The 18778-nt window shown below is 44.5% G+C and overlaps 1 protein-coding gene across 4 annotated transcripts in view; it reads right to left on the bottom strand.

The window, feature by feature from the left end:
• Positions 1 to 17492, bottom strand: part of hipk1a (homeodomain interacting protein kinase 1a) — a 28022-nt gene extending 10530 nt beyond the window's left edge. For all 4 annotated transcript variants that reach the window (XM_075475244.1, XM_075475247.1, XM_075475246.1 and 1 more), the window contains exons 1-10: positions 17163 to 17492; positions 14184 to 14917; positions 10475 to 10848; positions 10264 to 10387; positions 7982 to 8101; positions 7781 to 7867; positions 6660 to 6841; positions 6397 to 6547; positions 712 to 916; positions 489 to 607 (exon numbers count right to left, since the gene is read on the bottom strand). In XM_075475244.1, the coding sequence (XP_075331359.1) occupies positions 489 to 607; positions 712 to 916; positions 6397 to 6547; positions 6660 to 6841; positions 7781 to 7867; positions 7982 to 8101; positions 10264 to 10387; positions 10475 to 10848; positions 14184 to 14915 (2094 nt within the window). In that variant the 5' untranslated portion in view covers positions 14916 to 14917; positions 17163 to 17492. The remainder of the gene's footprint in view (positions 1 to 488; positions 608 to 711; positions 917 to 6396; positions 6548 to 6659; positions 6842 to 7780; positions 7868 to 7981; positions 8102 to 10263; positions 10388 to 10474; positions 10849 to 14183; positions 14918 to 17162) is intronic.
• Positions 17493 to 18778: the final 1286 nt, after the last annotated feature.

The raw sequence follows: 18778 nt of genomic DNA, 5'->3' as shown, positions 1-18778 counted from the left end.
TTTGCATGAAATCAGGCTTTAAAAATAATTTTCCCAGCATTACCTGATATTCTCAATCAGACTGGGAGTATAGCCTGAGTGCAGGCTATTTTTTGGCATGAAATCAGACTTTAAAAATACTTCTACTGAATCCTAAAGAAGACCGAGTGTTTACTTTGGATGAGGAATTTTCCCAGCATTACCTGATATTCTCAATCAAACTGAGAGTCATGATTTTAAAGAGAAAAGTAATCCAAGCACAAAATGACAGACCCCCCCAAATTTGCCAACATATGACCCACAAAGACCTTCTTTGTATTTCCAAATAATGTTTATTTCTGGCAAGTTTTTGTCAAATTTAGCCCAATTTTCCCTCTGACATGGAAAAAAAAAAAAGTGAAATATGCTTATGTCAGGTTGTATTGAAGTCCATTAGCTGGATACATGTACTTATTATTCAATACAATTCCACTGAGGCTGAGCTCTGGGGGTCTGGCAGTAACTCCTACCTGTGTAAGCATACTGGGCTGGATGTGAAGAGACTGGGAGGACTGGTTCTGAGGGACAAAAGGTACCGAGTTGTCCATTCTGACAGGGTAACCCGATGGCTTATTGGAGGTTTGAAGACCTAAGTGTTAAAAACAAAGGCAGATTGCACCATGCATGCTTTTTATTGGTTATTAATGTGGGGTACACAGTTGCTGATGGGTTCAATTGTTCCTGTGTTCTCACCCTGGATGGTTGGAGGGCAAACAATGAGTGTTTGCTGGAAGGGTTCGGTCTGGGCACACAGTTGGGTTGGTCTGGTCTGCAGAGGAACGCCCTGCTGGGTCAAACTGGGGATGTTGATAGTGGCCTGCTGGTAGAGGCCAGGTTGATAGTTGAGCAGCGGGACGTTACTGCTGAGGGACAGGGACTGGCCTCCTGCAGAGGCCATCTGAAAAACACATTATACAGAAAATGACCATTATTAAGCTTTAAATGTTGGCATAGCAACCATTCCCACAAATGAATTCAACTACATGTGGCTGCAAGTGATTTAACTGACACACAGAAGTTGGGGTTAATTTACAGACAAACTGCCAATCCCAATAGATGACAATCTTTTATCATGTTTTTAATATAGGGTGAAAAGCTGCTTCCCAGCATGGACAGGGGCAATAGACTGAAGAACACAAGTCTTATTTCCCGTGTGTTTCCACCTTATTACTGCTGCACTGTGTTTTCTCGAGAATTTTCTGTTTTCTCACATTGTTTGTTGCAACACACATAGTTCTGATAAACTTCTTCAAGTTCACAACAGAAATAAATCAACTTTTGCTAAACTTGCATGGTGATGGATCCATGGCACAAACCACTTTGATTAAATACATTTGTTTTAATTCGCTTTTTATTTATTTATTCATTTTATTGGCATACATAACATAACAAAAAAAATATATGTCTCTTAGATTAATCCATTAGAATTAAGAGCCCCGAAATATAATTCTTTCCTGAGCCAGATTTATACAACTGAGTCCCTGAGCTGATGATACTCAGCTGTACTTATCTATAAAACCAGATGAACCCAATAGGTTGGTCAGACTACAAGCATGTCTTAAAGACATAAAGACCTGGATGACTCAGAACTGTCTGCTTCTAAATTCAGACAAAACTGAAGTCGTTATCTTTGGACCTGAGCGTTTCAGGGAGAAATTATCTAGCTATATAGTTACTCTAGATGGTATTTCCTTGGCTTCTTGTTCTACAGTGAGGAACCTTGGAGTTATTTTTGACAAGAATTTATCATTTGACTCGCATATAAAATAGGTTTCTAGGACTGCCTTCTTTCACCTTCGTAATATTGTTAAAATCAGGAACATCCTGTCTCAGAGTGATGTAGAAAAACTAATTCATGCATTTGTTACTTCAAGATTGGACTACTGTAATTCTTTATTATTGGGCTGTCCCACATATTCTCTGAAAAGCCTTCAGCTGATCCAAAATGCTGCAGCCAGAGTTCTGATGAGAACTAACAGGAGAGATCATATTTCTCCAGTTTTAGCTTCTCTTCATTGGCTCCCTGTTAAATTCAGAATAGAATTTAAGATTCTTCTCCTCACATATAAAGCTCTTAATGACCGAGCTCCCGCATATCTTAAAGATCTCATTGTAAGATATTTCCTAACAGAGCACTTCGTTCCCAAACTGCAGGTTTATTTGAGGTTCCCAGAGTTTCTAAAAGTAGAATGGGAGGCAGAGCCTTCAGTTATCAGGCCCCTCTCTTGTGGAATAAGCTGCCAGTAAATGTCCGGGAAGCAGACACCCTTTCCACTTTTAAGACCAGGCTTAAAACTTTCCTTTTTGATAAAGCTTATAGTTAGGGATGGCTCAGGTGATCCTGAAACATCCCATAGTTAAGCTGCTATAGACCTAGACTGCTGGGGGGCTCATCTGTCACACCGTTCCTCACTTTACTCTCTATTTCCCCTGTTCAATTTCTCAAATGACATTATGTACATGTGACATTATTGTGGTCATTAACTTGTGTTTCCCTGTTCCAACAGGTACACCCCCCCTTTCTGTCTTCTCAAACCCCAGCTGGTCGAGGCGGATGGCCACCCTTCCTGAGTCTGGTTCTGCCAGAGGTTTCTTCCTGTTAAAAGGGAGTCGTTTCTCTCCACAGTCGCCTCAGGCACGCTCACGACGGGAGATTGGACCGAAAACAAAGTTTCAGTGCAATCTGTTGGTTTTCTTAGCTAGGAAATTGTTTTTGAATTGGCTCTATATGAACGAATTGGATTACTTTATGAATAATTATGATTCCAATTAATTGAATTCCAATTGGCTTGAATTGGACTTTATTATCTAAGTGCCTTGAGATGACATTTGTTGTATTTGGCGCTATATAAATAAAAATGAATTGAATTGAATTGAAGGCTGTTGGTGAGAGTTGCTGCAGAGCTGGAGGTGCAGTCAGGCAGAGGAGGAGGTTTGGCAATGCAAGTTGCCATTGAGGTGGAAGTACAGCTGGGCAGTGGAAGCAGTATAGAGGGAGCGGGCTGTAGTGGTGGTGGAATGAGCAGCGGCAGAGGTGGAAAAAGCCACACTATCAAACCTGTTGTAATATTGGTTGAAAGTATTGGCTCTGTCCACATTACCTTCCACAGACTGAGAGTTCTTCAGTCTGTATCCAGTGATGGTCCTCATGCCCCTCCACACCTCCTTGGTGTTATTGGGCCTCATGCAACAACTGTTCGTACGAACAGATTTGTTCTTAAATCATCCATACGAGTGATTTAAGAGAATTTGATTTGCGCATTCACCAATTTTTTCATATCTTAAGTTTTCTTTTCAGGTACGAACAGAATTTACGAGAGAGACAGATCGGATGTGTCTCAGTCCTCTGTGAGTCGTGCGCTCCCCTTGGTCATCAAAACTCTCATCAGTTTATCACCCATGGTACATCAAATTCCCATACACCGCTGTCCAACAAGTACAAATTAAGCGGTACTTTCAAGCCTTGGCTGGACTGCCAAACATAATCGGAGCAATAGACTGCACACATATACGCATCAAAGCATTCGTGCCGTTGTGGAGCGCACTAGTGAGCCAGATGGATGTGTCTCGATACAGCGGGGGGCAAACTGCTCTATAGCCCAGAGAAGGCATGCCAGATTATTCTGGCCTTCTGCCGCATCGAGCGCCTGGCCAGAAGACTTTTTTTTTTTGTTTTTTAAAAATCAAACCATTTCTTCTTTATTTTGGTGACTTACTTACGAACTACGAACTTCAGGTGACACGGAATTAACAGCGCTCGCAATTGCTTCCCACTTCTTTGCTTTATAAGGTCCCATAATTCCACTGCTGGCACTGCTAAAAATGACAGATTTTCCTTTTTGGATCTCTGAAAGCAGAACTTCAATCTCAGAGCCCATAAAGTTGTTCTTTTTGTGCCTTGATGCCATTCTCATGACTCAACACTCAACACTTCCTGGCACAGGAGAGAGGAAGTGTAGCCTTATATGGTATTATTTTAGGCGTGGAGTATGCAAATTTACTATCCTCGTGTACGTGCACTTAAATACGCACGGGTGGCATTCATCATTTATGCAGGTTGTTTACACACTTTTTCCGAAGTTAAGAGCATTTGTTGAATCTGACGTGGCGTTTTCGTACGAGACCTTCGTACGAAAAAAAGTAAGAGAAATTTAGAATAAAAATACAAAAATGTTCTTGCATGAGGCCCATTGTTCTCCAGCTGTCTCTCTACCTTTCTCTTGTACTCCACCTTAGCTTGTCTTTAACTTGTCTTTTTAAGCTCCTGTTGTACACTCCTCCGCCTTTCTCCATCCCCATTCTGGAACACCCTCCTTTTTCTGGTTCAGGAGGTCTTGGATGTCACTTGTGATCTGGTTTATTATTTGGATAGCACCTTAAGGTCCTCACTGGAATCACAGTGTCCCTACAGAAGTTAATGTAGTCTGTGATGGTGCTGACCCTCCTATCCATGTCAATGTCCATTTCTTCTTCCTCCAGCAGTACAGCCCAGTCTGTGACATCAAAGCAGTCAGTCTCCCAATACATCACTTGCCTCTGGTGACCACTTCCTGAAAGATCTAGTAGTAACAAGAAGTCTTTGTACATAAGGTCTGTATGGGGGTTGTAGATAGACCATCCTGTGATCAGATCTACCCAGTGGTGGAATAGACACTGCCCTGTAAAGCTGGATTTATAGTTTATGCGTTGCTCACGGCACGGGCGGCCCGTGACGTCAAAATGACGTTTCAGGCCTGGCGTGCGCCATGTAAAGGTGGCACAGCGCGTTGTCGTGCACCAGTCGAATTTTGTAACTTTGAGAACGACAAACCGGATGGACCAATTTGAGACCAGGCTTAATGAGGAGGTGCTTTTGTACAGGCACCTGTACGAAACTGCAGTGAAACAGCACAGGGAGCACGTAAACTCCCAAAACTTGTGGACAGAGATTGGCAGAACTTTGGGGAAAGAGGGAGAGTTCTGTAAGAGAGTGTGGAAGAAGCTACGGGACAGATACGTGAAAGCAAAGAAGAGGGCAGAGACTCATTGGTTTAACGAGGACAGTGAATTCACCCAGTTCACGTTGGTCCTCATGCCGAGGGCGAACATCCCATCTTCTCTTTCGTCTTCTTTTCGCCGGCAAGGTTCTAAGCATTTCATCTTTCAGATACTGCAGCAGTATCATTGATGACAGTGTTCCTGCTCTTGACAGTGGCATTGTTTTCTTCTCCACTTTCGTCGTTGTAGAGTAGTTAGCGGTAACCTTCACGTAGCAGCGACACCTCTGTGACAGAGAAGATTGCATCTACTGGCGCATCGACTCGCGCCACTATAAATAGCCGGCACAAAATCGTGACGCCATCAACACTGCTGGCAGCAACCATGCGAGAGCCTTAAGCCTCCTTCACGTTAGCATAGAACAGATCTAATGTCCTTTCTCCCCGTGTTGGACAGTCCACATATCGTACAAAGCCAGTCAGGCCAGAGGATAGAGAGATGTGGTTGAAATCCCCTGTGATTGCAATGAATGCCTCAGGATGCTGGGTCTGTATCCTAGCACCGGCGTCATGAATGACGTCACATGCTGTTGTAGGTGCCGCCCTTGGTGGAATGTAAACAACAACGACTGTAACTCTCTGGCCGCATAGAACGCACGGAAACCAGCTGACAGCAGTTCAATGTCTGGACAGCATGTTTAAAAAAAACAGGACAACAACCCCGCCTTTGCGCTTACCGCTCGTACTCAGGTCTCGATCCGCTCGTACGGCTGTGAAGCTGGGTATGTCCACACATGAGTCTGCTGTGTTGTTGTTCAGCCAGGACTCAGACAGACAGATCAAACTGCTCTCGCTCATCACACTTGTTTTGTAGCGAGTTAGCGTTTCCCATAATCACAGAGGGCAGAAAAGGCCTGTACTTCCACCTCCTGTTGTGCCTCTCCCATGCATGTATACCGGGATGAGGACAGTGGTCAAATCAAATAGCCAAGTCCAGATGCAACCATAGCTCAACTTAAGTGTGCATGTAACCATGCCCACTGTTCCTTGGACACCTGGCATGATTGATGCCTTTATAATTGTGATATTGAGTCTTTTTTCAAGAATCTATCTTCCTTTCAAAGTGAACTCAGTAACTTGAGAACAACTATAATGTGATGAAGATCCCAATTAAAACAAATAAAAAAGATTAGTGTTGCTGAAGTTTTCATGAACACGGAACTACAATACTCAGAAATATTACCCTTCAACGTTGTAATGTCACTCTTCCACAACTGAAGGCAATCTTTCATACCCAAGAAGAAACTGGTGAATCAGATTCTACAGATAGAAATGAGCGTGTGCAGGGTTGAAGCACAAAACTGCCAAAATCAGGACAACAAATAGGACACCATGCTCTCACCTGATTGTGCTGGTTCAGTTGGCTACTGAATGTGACAGTGAGGTTGGTGGCTGCACTTGGGGTGTTGGTGCTGGCAAACATGGTTTTCCCATTCTCAAAGGTGCTGCATCTGCGTTTGCATATATCCATGTTTTGGAAGCAAGACTTCACACTGTTGAGTTAAAATAGCAGCATAAGAATCATCAGACAGGAGCAGCCCTGGATTTCTGGAGCTGCAACGCTTCTTAATTCTTCCCTGTGAGAAGCCTCTCTGTTTTCCTTACTGTGAGCTGTGAGGGAAGTGCAGCAGGTGTGTCATGTTGACAAAAGGGTGGTTCAGCGTCTTCATGGGTGTGATCCTTTTGTCTGCGTCGAGCGTCAGCATCTTCTTCAGCAGGTCTATAAACTCCCGCCTGTCGGCCTTCTCTGCCAGGATGTCGGTGCCTTCCAGGGTCGTCATGTTCACCTGCGGGAGGGTTAGTGTTTGTCACACACCATCTACGCGAATTTGTATCCATAAATATATTAAATGTAAGTCAAGTCAAGTTTATTTGTATAGCACATTTCATGTAAAAAAACAATTCAAAGTGCTTTACATAAAATAAAAGCATTACAGCAGAGAGTGGAAGAAGCATTAAGAATACATAAAAGAATATAAAAAGAAACAAATAAAATGATTAAAATTATTTAAAATGATTAAAAACAAGCAACGGTCTAGATAATTTAAAAGATACCCGACAGATTTCATGTATAGACACATGAGAAAAATGTTTTTAACGTGGATTTAAAAATCTCTACATTTGGTGAAAGTTTAATCTCCACTGGCAGTTTGTTCCACTTGTTTGCAGCATAACAGCTAAATGCTGCTTCTCCATGTTTAGTCTGGACTCTGGACTGGACCAGCTGATCTGAGTCCTTGGATCTAAGAGCTGTGCTGGGTTTATATTCTCTGAACATATCACAGATGTATTTTGGGCCTAAACCGTTCTGGGATTTGTAAACCATCAGCAGGCTTTTAAAATCTATTCTGTGACTGACTGGAAGCCAGTGTAAAGATTTTAAAGCTGGTGTGATGTGTTTAGATCTTAGTCTGGGTTAAAACTCTAGCAGCAGCGTTTTGGATGAGCTGCAGATGTTTAATGCTCTTTTTGGGAAGTCCAGTTGAAAGAGCATTACAGTAATCGAGTCTACTGGAGATGAATGCATGGATGAGTTTCTCCTGGTCTTTTTGGGAGAGGAAACCTTTAATTCTGTTGATGTTTCTGAGGTGGTAGAAAGCTGCCTTGGTGACAGCTTTGATGTGGCTGCTGAAAGTCAGATCTGAGTCTAAACTAAACAGTTTGACAACATTACGTGTAAATGACACTTCAGAAGTGCAGCAGTTAATCTGAAATTTAAAGGTTACCTGCATCATATCATCCAGACAGTTGAAGATGTATTTTCTTGCCTCCTTTGACTTGATGCCCATCTCTGCCTCATGCTCTGCGGGTGTCTGCAGGACCGAAAACAGCCACATCAAGTCCTCATCTTATGTACTGCACAAATAGTTCATGCAGAAATGTTGGGTTTTTTCTCTTTCTGGGTTCAAATCAGTGGCGTTACCTACTTTGAGTCTCCAGAGTGGGTAGCTCGAGTCGGGGCCTCTGTTGAAAAAGCGGCTGGTCTTCGTTCCTGCACTGAGCAGGTACTCAGCGGGAAGGCCCTGTGTCTGGGAGATGTAGCGAATCTGAGAGAAACCAGTGCAACATAGTGTGACAATGATGTGCTCCTTGTGATAGACAGTGGTGCTTATTTGTGCTCAATAGCAGTTAAGGGCAGTCACAATGTCTAGCCACACAATTGGACTGTTTGTAAAGCACATATGCCACTTCTTTATTGGCAGAGTCGCTTAAGGACAAAGTGGCAAAGAACATCTAGAGGGGCCATAGAGTTTTTGCTGGGAAGTTAGCATTCGATCCTTTGAGCTCTGTGAGTTGTGGGGTGGGGTCTTTGTGGATTGGACTTCCCATGTGTGACATCATATCTGGCACTGGATCGCTGTGACGCTTTGCTTTGCGGTAAGACGTATTGCATCACTTCCTGTTACCTTGCTTGTGTACTGTGGTATTTCTTGCTCCTCTTGGACTACTGATAATCACTTTATTTCTATCTATAACTTACACAATTTTGCATAGTTAACTCTATAGCTGTTCTAACACACTCCTACAGATCTTTAATCTCACTTTTTAGCGGTGTGTCTCGTTCTCTAGCTTAGCATGGCTACGTAGAATCCTATTTAAAACTGCTGGCTAAGGATAAACATAAATACGGTAAAATATTTATTCACGTCGGCGTTAATGACACCCGGTTACGCCAATCGGAGGTCACTAAAATTAATGTTGTATCGGTGTGTAATTTTGCCAAAACAATATCAGACTCCGTAGTTTTCTCTGGACCCCTTTCAAATCTGACCAGTGATGGCACGTATAGTCGCATGTCGTCCTACAATCGCTGGTTGTCTAGATGGTGTCCAGCAAACAACGTGGGCTACATAGATAATTGGCAATCTTTCTGGAGAAAACCTGGTCTGATGAGGAGAGACGGCATCCATCCCACTTTGGAAGGAGCGGCTCTCATTTCTAGAAATATGAACAAATTTATTTGTCACCCTAAAACAAGACAACCCAGGGTTCAGACCAGGATGCAGAGTTGTAGTCTTACACACTTCTCTGCAGCTTCCCACCTGCTGCTACCCACCCAATCAATTAACACAAAATCCTCTTGTGCAAAAAAAAAAATTAAAACAAAAACTTTAACTGAACAAAAACATCAAACTATTAAATGTGGTTTGCTGAATGGAATAAAGTGAGAGAAATGCACAGCTGCTTGTCTGTTTTCTTAGTTTCTTTTGGCCATATTTTGTTTGTTGTGAAGTTGCATTTTTTATTTTTTTTTTACCTGCAAAGAGTTACCTTATCCTTTGTTAGTGTTGACTGTCCAACTGAAACATTTGTCACTGTTCCTCTGCTGGCTAATAAGCTTTAATGAGTGTGCAAAAATGCCCCCTTGCAGACAGTGAGACAACAAACAAGAGACAAGTGGAAGGCAGGCTGGAGACTAAATGGTAAGATTGCATACTTTAAATGTAAAGTGATGGGCAGGATTTGCTTTGACCAAATTGTAGTGGAGCACAGTGCTGATTTGTTACTCCACTGGCACCAGAGTACTGTTTTAAAAATATATGGATTTAACTGATGTATGAGAAATGCAAACTGATTGAGCTCCGCATTTAGAGCCAGTTATGCTTGACAGAAGCAGAATTTCTGTGACAAGTATCATATAATTAGGGCTGGGCAAGTTAACTCGTTATTATCGCGTTAACGCATTAATTATTTAACGCCGATAAATATTTTATCGCGCATTAACGCATGTTTTATTATTTTTTTTTAAAACATTTTTTTATCAATTAATTGATTTATGAGATTAAAAATTTTAATCGTTTCCCAGCCCTACATGTAATTAATGTGACTTCTAAGGACAAAACGGCTTAGATAAATGCAGAGATGTGCATGCATCTGATCAGATGACCACAGAGCCCATGTTCCAGTACTATGTACCATTTAAAGGGGATAATTCATAGGAGTTAATGAAAAAAAACGAGAAATAAACATGAACCGTTTCATTTTAGGACTGTGAACGTGGTTCAGAATTTCAAATGGTGAATTATGAACTTGGACAAATTCAGTTTCAATCAGTCTGAACTGAACTTTGGACTACCCCTTGTAAAGTGTGAACATGCACAACACTAATCCTGATGTGTCAAACATTTAACTTAAAAGAGAGTGTACTTTCATTTTCACATGACTGTAAAAGTCACTTCATGGTATTTATGCGAGTGCTGCAGATGACCTGGTCGTACTCTGAGGCACCGGGATAAAGGGGCCATCCCAAGAACAGCTCAGCAATGACGCATCCCAAAGACCACATGTCGATCGCTTCACAGAAAGGAAGACCCAGAATGATCTCTGGAGCTCTGCAATTACATCAGATCAGTAGATGACATGATCACAGGACAAATACAATCGGGCAATAATTGGAAGTTCTGGGCCAAGATCCAAACCTGTAATATCGTGACTGCAGGTAGGTGGAACAAACCGCTTTGGACACGTGGCTAGCAGAGCCGAAATCAATGACCTTCACCCTGTATGGCTGCCTGAGAGGGTCGACCAACATGATGTTCTCAGGCTTCAAGTCGGCGTGTATCAGTCCCAGGCTTTTCAGCTTCATCAGTGCAGTGGCTACCTGCTGCAGGATGGGTCTGATACACTTGAGCAACAGAGGACTGAACTTGCTGTGTTTCAGGAAGTCGTATAGGTTCTGCTCCAGCATCTCAAACACAAGGCACGTGTGGTTCTTGTGCTGGAAACACTCGTACGAGCGGACAAAGTTGAACTCGTCAGCGTTCTCCGTGCTCAGTCTGCTGAGAATGCTCACCTAGAGGGAAAGGAGGATGGCTGATTAATGGATAGATGATTAATGGATTAACTGGATAGATATTGTACTATACTGTGAATGCTCTCACAGGTTTACAAACCAGAATTTTAAACGTTTTTAAGCTGTTTAACAAAACACATTCAAAGTAGAAAATAGTAACAGCGGATAATAACACTCAGCAGAGTAAAGATCTCCCTCCAGGAAGGTGACATGTCATCACCGAAGTCTACTACTAGAACCAGCGACCCACAAACATTGAATGCAGTCACAGTTGAGGCATGACAAAGCATCACAAAGGTGGACAAAACATGCTTTGGTGATAATTATGGCTTTCAGGCCTCTATATATTATTATTCCCCCAATTTTAATCCAATTTATTAGATACACTTTACAGGGGCCCCCCCATGAGCTGTCACCTTACCGTGGAGGGGGGGGGGGGGTTTGCGTGCCCCAATGAGTCTGGGAGCTATGTTGCTCGGGGCTTAAAGCCCCCGGTAGGGTCACCCATGGCAAACAGATCCTAGATGAGGGACCAGACAAAGAACAGCTCATAAGACCCCCTATGAAGAACAAAATTGTTTGACGAGAGGGTAGCCTCCCTCCGCCTTAGGGTGGGGGGACGAGTCCTGACTGTTGTTTGTGCTTATGCACCGAACAGCAGTTCAGAGTACCCACACACTCTCCTGGAGGAGGCACTGGAGAGTGCTCCTCCAGGAGACTCCCTCGTCCTGCTGGGGGACTTCAATGCTCACGTGGGCAATGACAGTGAGACCTGGAAGGGCATGATTGGGAGGAACGGCCCCCCCGATCTGAATCAGAGTGGTGTTTTGTTATTGGACTTCTATGCGCGTCACGGACTGTCCATAACGAACACCATGGTCAGGCATAAGGGTGTCCATATGTGCACTTGGCACCAGGACACCCTAGGCCACAGCTCGATGATCGACTTTGTGGTTGTATCGTTGGACATCCGGCCGTATGTCCTGGACACTCGGGTGAAGAGAGGGGCAGAGCTGTCAACTGATCACCACCTGGTGGTGAGTTGGCTCCGCAGGTGGGGGAGGAAGCTGGCAGACCTGGCAGGCCCAAACGTATCGTGAGGGTCTGTTGGAAACGGCTGGTGGAATCCCCTGTAAGGAGGAGTTTCAACTCCCACCTCCGGCAGAGCTTCAACCATGTCCCGGGGGAGGTGGGGGACATTGAGCCCGAATGGGCCATGTTCCGTGCCTCCATTGTTGAGGCGGCTGACCGGAGCTGTGGCCGCAAGGTGGTCGGTGCCTGTCGTGGCGGCAATCCCCGAACCCGCTGGTGGACACCAGTGGTGAGGGAAGCCGTCAAGCTGAAGAAGGAGTCCTATCGGGCCTTTTTGGCCAGTGGGACTCTGGAAGCAGCTGATGGGTACCGAAGCGGAAAGCGGCCTCGGCGGTTGCTGAAGCAAAAACTCGGGCTTGGGAGGAGTTCGGGGAGGCCATGGAGAATGATTTCCAGACGGCCTCGAAGAGTTTCTGGTCCACCATCCGGCGGCTCAGGGGTGGAAAGCGGTGCATCGTCAATACCGTGTATGGTGAGGGCGGGGCTCTGCTGACTTCAACTAGGGACGTCGTGAGTCGGTGGGGGGAATACTTTGAGGGCCTCCTCAATCCTACCAACACGCCTTCCAATGAGGAAGCAGAGTTGGGGGGCTCGGACGTGGGGCCTCCCATTTCTGGGCCTGAGGTTGCCGAGGTGTTCAAAAAACTCCTCGGTGGCAAGGCTCCGGGGGTGGATGAGGTCCGTCCCGAGTTCCTCAAGGCTCTGGATGTGGTAGGGCTGTCTTGGTTGACACGCCTCTGCAGCATCCCTCGGGGACTCTTGTGGGGGGTGCTCCGGGAGTATGGAGCCCCTTGATATGGGCTGTTCGGTCTCTGTATAACCGGTGTCAGAGTTTGGTCCGTATTGCCGGCAGTAAGTCGGACATGTTTCCTGTGAGAGTTGGACTCCGTCAGGGCTGCCCTTTGTCACTGATTCTGTGCATAATTTTTATGGACAGAATTTCTAGGCGCAGCCAGGGCGTTGAGGGGGTCCGTTTTGGTGCCGTGTTGTTGTTATTGGGGGCTTTCTACACCCAAATCCATGGTAAAAATACATACATTTCCAGGCCAAACTTTATGTGCAGAGAATATGCAATAATAATGGCCAAAAAAATAGCATAATATTTTATATCTTATTGGAATGTAAAGTGTACCAGTGATGTTGGAAAATGTATTGGATTAATCGAGGAGAAATAAAGACGTGGATTAGATCAGAAACTGATGTACAGCACAACTTAACATTTCCTGGGAGTGTTAAATGAAACAGAAAGTTCTTAGAATTGAACATCAGGTAAGAAACTGAGTTGTTGCTCAAAGTCTTGTTATTAGCACTTTGCATTAAGACTGGAACCACTGATATAAGCCGCTTTCGGACTGTAGGAACCTTTGGCAGTTCTAATAACCTTTTAATCCGCGGGGCCGTTTTCTCCCGTGTTCAGACATACAGGAACTCGGGGCCATCTCCCTCAGTTCCTATAACTATTTAGCTCCTTCTCCGAGGTCGGGTCTTTTCATGCTTCTATAGAACGCATCTGACGTAGGTGTTTGGTGGTCGGTAGCTCCGCCCCTTGTCATGCTGTCACGGCTGAAATGTTTCCTCATAGGACACGGACACAACCTGCGGGTGTTTAATAAGTTAAACTTACACTTGTCTCCTTTGTCTGCAGCGCTCTGCTCTCCTTTCTTCCTTCATGAAATGAAAAAGTATCTCCTGACTCTCTCTGTGAGCTCTTCCAGCCTCGATATTAGACGCCTGATGTGATCGTCCATGATTAATATCACCATCATGCAGACCATGAACACGGTGGCCTCCCCGCTCTCCATATTAGCTTCTTGGTGGTGTTTTTTCTTCTCTAATTACTTTTACCGAGTTCTGTTTTGTTGTTGAATGTGGCGCTAAACGGCTAACGTAACAAGTCACTGACGCAGACGGCTGCGCGCGGCGCATCAGTCCCTATCAGTTCCCGACTCATGTGCGAATGCAGACTGAAACAGAAGGACAGTTATCAGAACGAAATTCGAGTAGGACAGTTCTGATAACTGCGTTCTTAGAACGGCTCTGTCCGAAAGCGGCTATAGAGACAGCTATCACAGAATTACTTTGCTACTGAATAAAAACTTTTAAAACATGATCATTCCAAAGCAACTTCTGGCCATTAATTCTACAACTATTGAACAGATTTCTAGACATCTTTCCTTGATCTTTCCAAAGCTTTACGCTTAACCAAACTGCTGCTTTTGTTATTTTCAGCACAACATACTCACCTCAATTTGGCCTTGTCGAGCATAAGAAGGATGGTTTTTCAATATCTTAATCGCCACTATCTCATTGGTGCCCCTCTTCCAGCATTTTGCCACCTGTCCAAAGGTGCCGCGTCCCAGAAACTCCAGCACCTCGTAACTGTTGGACATGGAGCACAGAATCTCATGTTGGACCAGCTGGTAGTCGCCCTCACTGTGGGAGTTGCTGCTCTTGGTGGTGGAGGTGGAGTGTGCTATGGACTGAGCGGTGGTGGTTCCCCCTCCGCCACCTGTGCGGTTGGAGACCACAGGGGCTGAGAGCTCCTCCAGTATCTGCACGCTGTCGCTGCTGTCCACCTCCTCGCTCTTCCTCTTCAAGCTGTACTGCTTGTGGTAAAGGTCGCAGGACTGGGAGGAGGACTCTGCATCCTTTATGCGTCGACTGGAGGATGAGGAGGAAGACGAGGAGGAAGGAGGTCCATGAAGGCTACCTGTACTGTCCGCTGCCCGCACCACTGTCTGCTCCCGGGAGCCGGCCGTAGCCGGGTGCACCTGGTTGGAGTTGTATGCCAGGTTGAAATTGGACCCGGAGGTGGAGGCTGCAACTCCCTGGGATGGACTCTGCTGGTAGTAGCTGCTGTCCGCCAGCTGGTTGGACGCATCCCAGGCAGGGTTCTCCACTTTGAGCCTCTTTGAACGAGAGTAAGCACTGGAGGACACAGAGGGAGAGGAGAACACCTGGAACTGCGACGCCATGTCTGTGGACAAGATTACAGATGAGCATCAACAGGAGATCTGACGCCACCAGCGACAAAGATGATGCCATTGTGTTGACAATTCTGTGCCTTTTTCATAATTCAATGTGTTTATTTTAGTTTAACATCTGTTAAAGTTCCTGTGTGTGACATTCAGAGCGATCTATTCACATAAATTGCCTTTTTAAAAATCAGCAAATAACACCGCTGTTTTTCCTACACTCTTGGAAGTTGAGGGCCTTGAGGGTGCGCGGTTCCAGTTGACTGCAATTTGCGCCACTAGATGTCAATATATCTACACACTGGACCTTTGGCTTAAACCTATTTGGCGTGTGTTTCCATTATGCAGTACGGGTCGGGTCGGAACGGTTCGCTTATTTCAGTGTTTCCATTACCACGAAAGTGTACCGATCCGTACTGTACGTTACCATTTTCATAACCCTTCTGCTTGGGGTACCTAGCACACAGGACCAGTTCCAGGCTCTGCTCTTCGTTGTTGGTGAGGAGGCTGTGCAGCGGGAGCTCGATGGCGCTGTGCGAAATGAAAAAGTTTTCCAGCTGATTGCCGCAAAAATGGCAGAGAGTGGTTTCAACTGGACGGCGAGCCGGTGTCGCATTAAGCTGAAGAAGCTTGGAGGTGGTTCGAAATTATGGATGTTATTTGTTATTTTCCGTTATTTGCTATTTACGCGTCGGCACGCACTCTGCCCACCCCTGAGGGTCCCCTTTGTACAGTGGGAACGCAAGCTGACCCCAAAGCGACCCGACCCGTACCATTCCGAACCGACCCGTACTGCATAGTGGAAACGAGACTTTTGTGACCAAAACTACATAAAAGCACAACAAAGTGTTTGTCCTCAACTTTGAATAAAAACAAATGCAGAGCAAAAAAATAAATAATTTGCTTCACTAATTTGTACCCCACACATACAGCTTGTTTAGCTTGTCAAAGGAAAAATCTGATATTTTTCAACCTCAACCAACTTAGTACATAATAAGATTGCCACCTTTCATGTGGGTGACCTGGGTTCAAATCCCCTTCATGAAAGGTACTATCTCCACTAGGAGTCCTTAGGCAAGATCCCCTTACCCTTTCCCTGTATTTCGCTTTGGATAAAAGCATCTGCCAAATGCATAAACATAAACATTTAAAAAAAAAAAAGAATACAACATATAACATATTCAACAAAGTGAAGGAAACTAACAGGCACAAGTTGTTATGTCTGCTTCATTCGGGACACGATCTCTTTTGACATCTCACTGGGAAATCTTGTGAGGGGTAAATTTCTTTTCTCCCACAAAAACAGTATACACATGAGTGAGAGCAGAGGCAGCTGCCCTGACTGAATGCTACACAGTCGGAATACAAAATGAACACCTGTCCGTGTTTGCACTTTCCCAAACCAGTTTCTGCAAGTGCATCTCTTGGGGTTCAGCAGTCTTCTTGCACAGCCTTCATATGTTTTACAGTGCAAGTGAATAATTTTCTTTTTGTGAGCAGATTATTACTATAATTTATTTTTTATTGTTTGTTAATTGACAGGAATTATTGATGGAACTATGGAAATTACAGCCAAAAACTCAGTCAGACCCTCAGTCAGATGTTTCCTCTTTCCTCTTACCATAAATATATTTTGTTGCATTATTGCTATGCTTCTATATCTATGTGTCTCCTTGCTCCTATGGAATCTCAATAAAGATTCAACTGAGCTGGAAGCCTGGCAGTGTTATCTATATATTCATTGTTGTATACAACTCACATGAAAAAAAAAACAACAAGTCCATTTTTGTTGCTTCCTGGTTCAATTATAATCTCCTTTTCCCCAATTAGACAAATTACAACTGGGTGAATAACAGAAAATCAGTAGAGCATCATGAAACCTCTAAAGTCACATTTGACTAAGAAAAGAAGTAAGTCTCACACTTGACTTTTGAACAAACTATTTAGTTTATCTACTTTGCGAATCTTTTGTTTGCTTATTAATCACACAAACGAAGAGAAGCTGCAGGCTGTTCAACCAGACAGATTTAACAACTTTATATGTTCATTTAAAAACAAAAACAAAAACAAAAAATGGGGGGGGGGGGGATTTCACATCTAAAGCAGCTAGAATGAGAGTAGACAATACAAGAAAAGCAAAACAAGACAGACTCAATGTCACATGAGCATGAGCTGTCAGAGTTTGGTCCTTCAGTACCGGGGCTGCCTGACAGGAAGCAGACCGGCACCGGCCACCAGTGACAGTACCTGGAATTTGCTCACTGAGCGCCGCCGATCAGACGTCAAGGCCTCACCATCTTCTCGCAGGACTCCGTGTGGTGCTGCAGCGAACCAGCAGAGCTGTTAGCTCCCTGCAGGAGCTCCCACGGCTGCGGCACGGCCGAGCTCCGAGCCAAAAGCCCGCAAACCTGCAACCAGCATCCGAGGGCGCGTCTGACTCCAATGCGCAATCACATCGCGCGTCAAGCGAGCAAAAACATGCACCGAGACCCGTCAAAATATCAGATGTCATCACGACGGGCACCACCGCCTTGGACCAAGCTCCATCATCACCAGAGCGTCTGCTCCGCTCGTCCTGCTTCCTGCCGACGGCGCTGGTGACGTATATCACGTCTCGCCAGCGCCGAAGAGCGTCTATCTTTACTTCGTCTGACGAGACGATCTGACAAGCTTGCGATGATGAGCCTTCTCACAGGACAAGATGGGCTTCTAATACCCTTTGATGACACATACAATTTTCTTTTTTAAAGGATTTGCTTACATGATAAACTGTCTCTGGCTGCTTTTTCTTCTCTTAGGTACCATTGTTCGTTTTATTTCGTGTTTTTGTTCACTTTATTTATCTCTACCTGTATTTGTCGGCTTCTGTTTATTGCCATTGCACCATAACAAATTCCTTGTATGTAAAAACATACTTGGCAATAAAAAGGAATTCAGATTCTGACTGATGTGATGAATGTTTCCCTAGAGTTTTTTATCCAGTGCCCTCCTGTTTCTCACTGACTCAGAAGTCCTCAGGTTCCAGGGGCGGATCTAGAAAAATATTTATGGGGTGACAAGAGGGGGGCAGGAATTTTTGAGGGGTGGTAATATGGCAGATGTATATATACTGAATTTAATCAGTTTGATGAGAAATAGTATGTACACACTACGCAAGGGCACAGGCTGCCATTTACTTACCTGACTCCCACCCTCTGGTATTCGCATACCATCTGGGACGAGCCCACAACCGACATGATTTCAAATGGGGCTATTTTTTCTAAAACTCGTGCATGTGATTGGATGAAGAATCTGTCCGTCATCTTGACTGACACGCCACTTCAGCCACTCCCAATGACTCAACCCGTGACGTAGCTCAGAGCTTACTCCCGCCCTCTGGAGCATGAATGGGCGGCCGTAACGCGGCCATAACGCGGCCAAGTCCCACCCAGCGATTAATGATTGGCTCTGATTATTTTCTAATCGGACGAAACACATATGACTCCCAGGCTCCTCAGATGGTTGTCTGAGGAAAGGGAACGCCCCCGCGTGTAGTTGGTGAACGCAGCCAGATGACGTGAGTCAGGTTAGCCATTTACAACTCATACAGACAAATTTAGTTAGTTTCTGGACAGTTTTATAATGTATATACAAAAGAGATAACAATAACAACAACACTGCTTCATGTTCAGCAGGATTTACACCAGTGTCACATTTAAAAAAAATTTTTCTCACACTTTAGGTTTTATTAAAGGTGATATCAGATTTTCTCAGTTTCCATAAAAAATTTAAAAAAATACATAAATTTGCAGCTTCTTTGAGGTCATCATTTTAACAGCTTTGTAAAGGCTCACCAGTGAGCATAACATGAAGTTGTCATGCCT

The sequence above is a fragment of the Odontesthes bonariensis genome, chromosome 10 (assembly GCF_027942865.1).
Source record: "Odontesthes bonariensis isolate fOdoBon6 chromosome 10, fOdoBon6.hap1, whole genome shotgun sequence".
In the NCBI taxonomy this organism is placed as follows: Eukaryota; Metazoa; Chordata; class Actinopteri; order Atheriniformes; family Atherinopsidae; genus Odontesthes; species Odontesthes bonariensis.
This window is presented reverse-complemented; position numbering and strand designations above follow the sequence as displayed.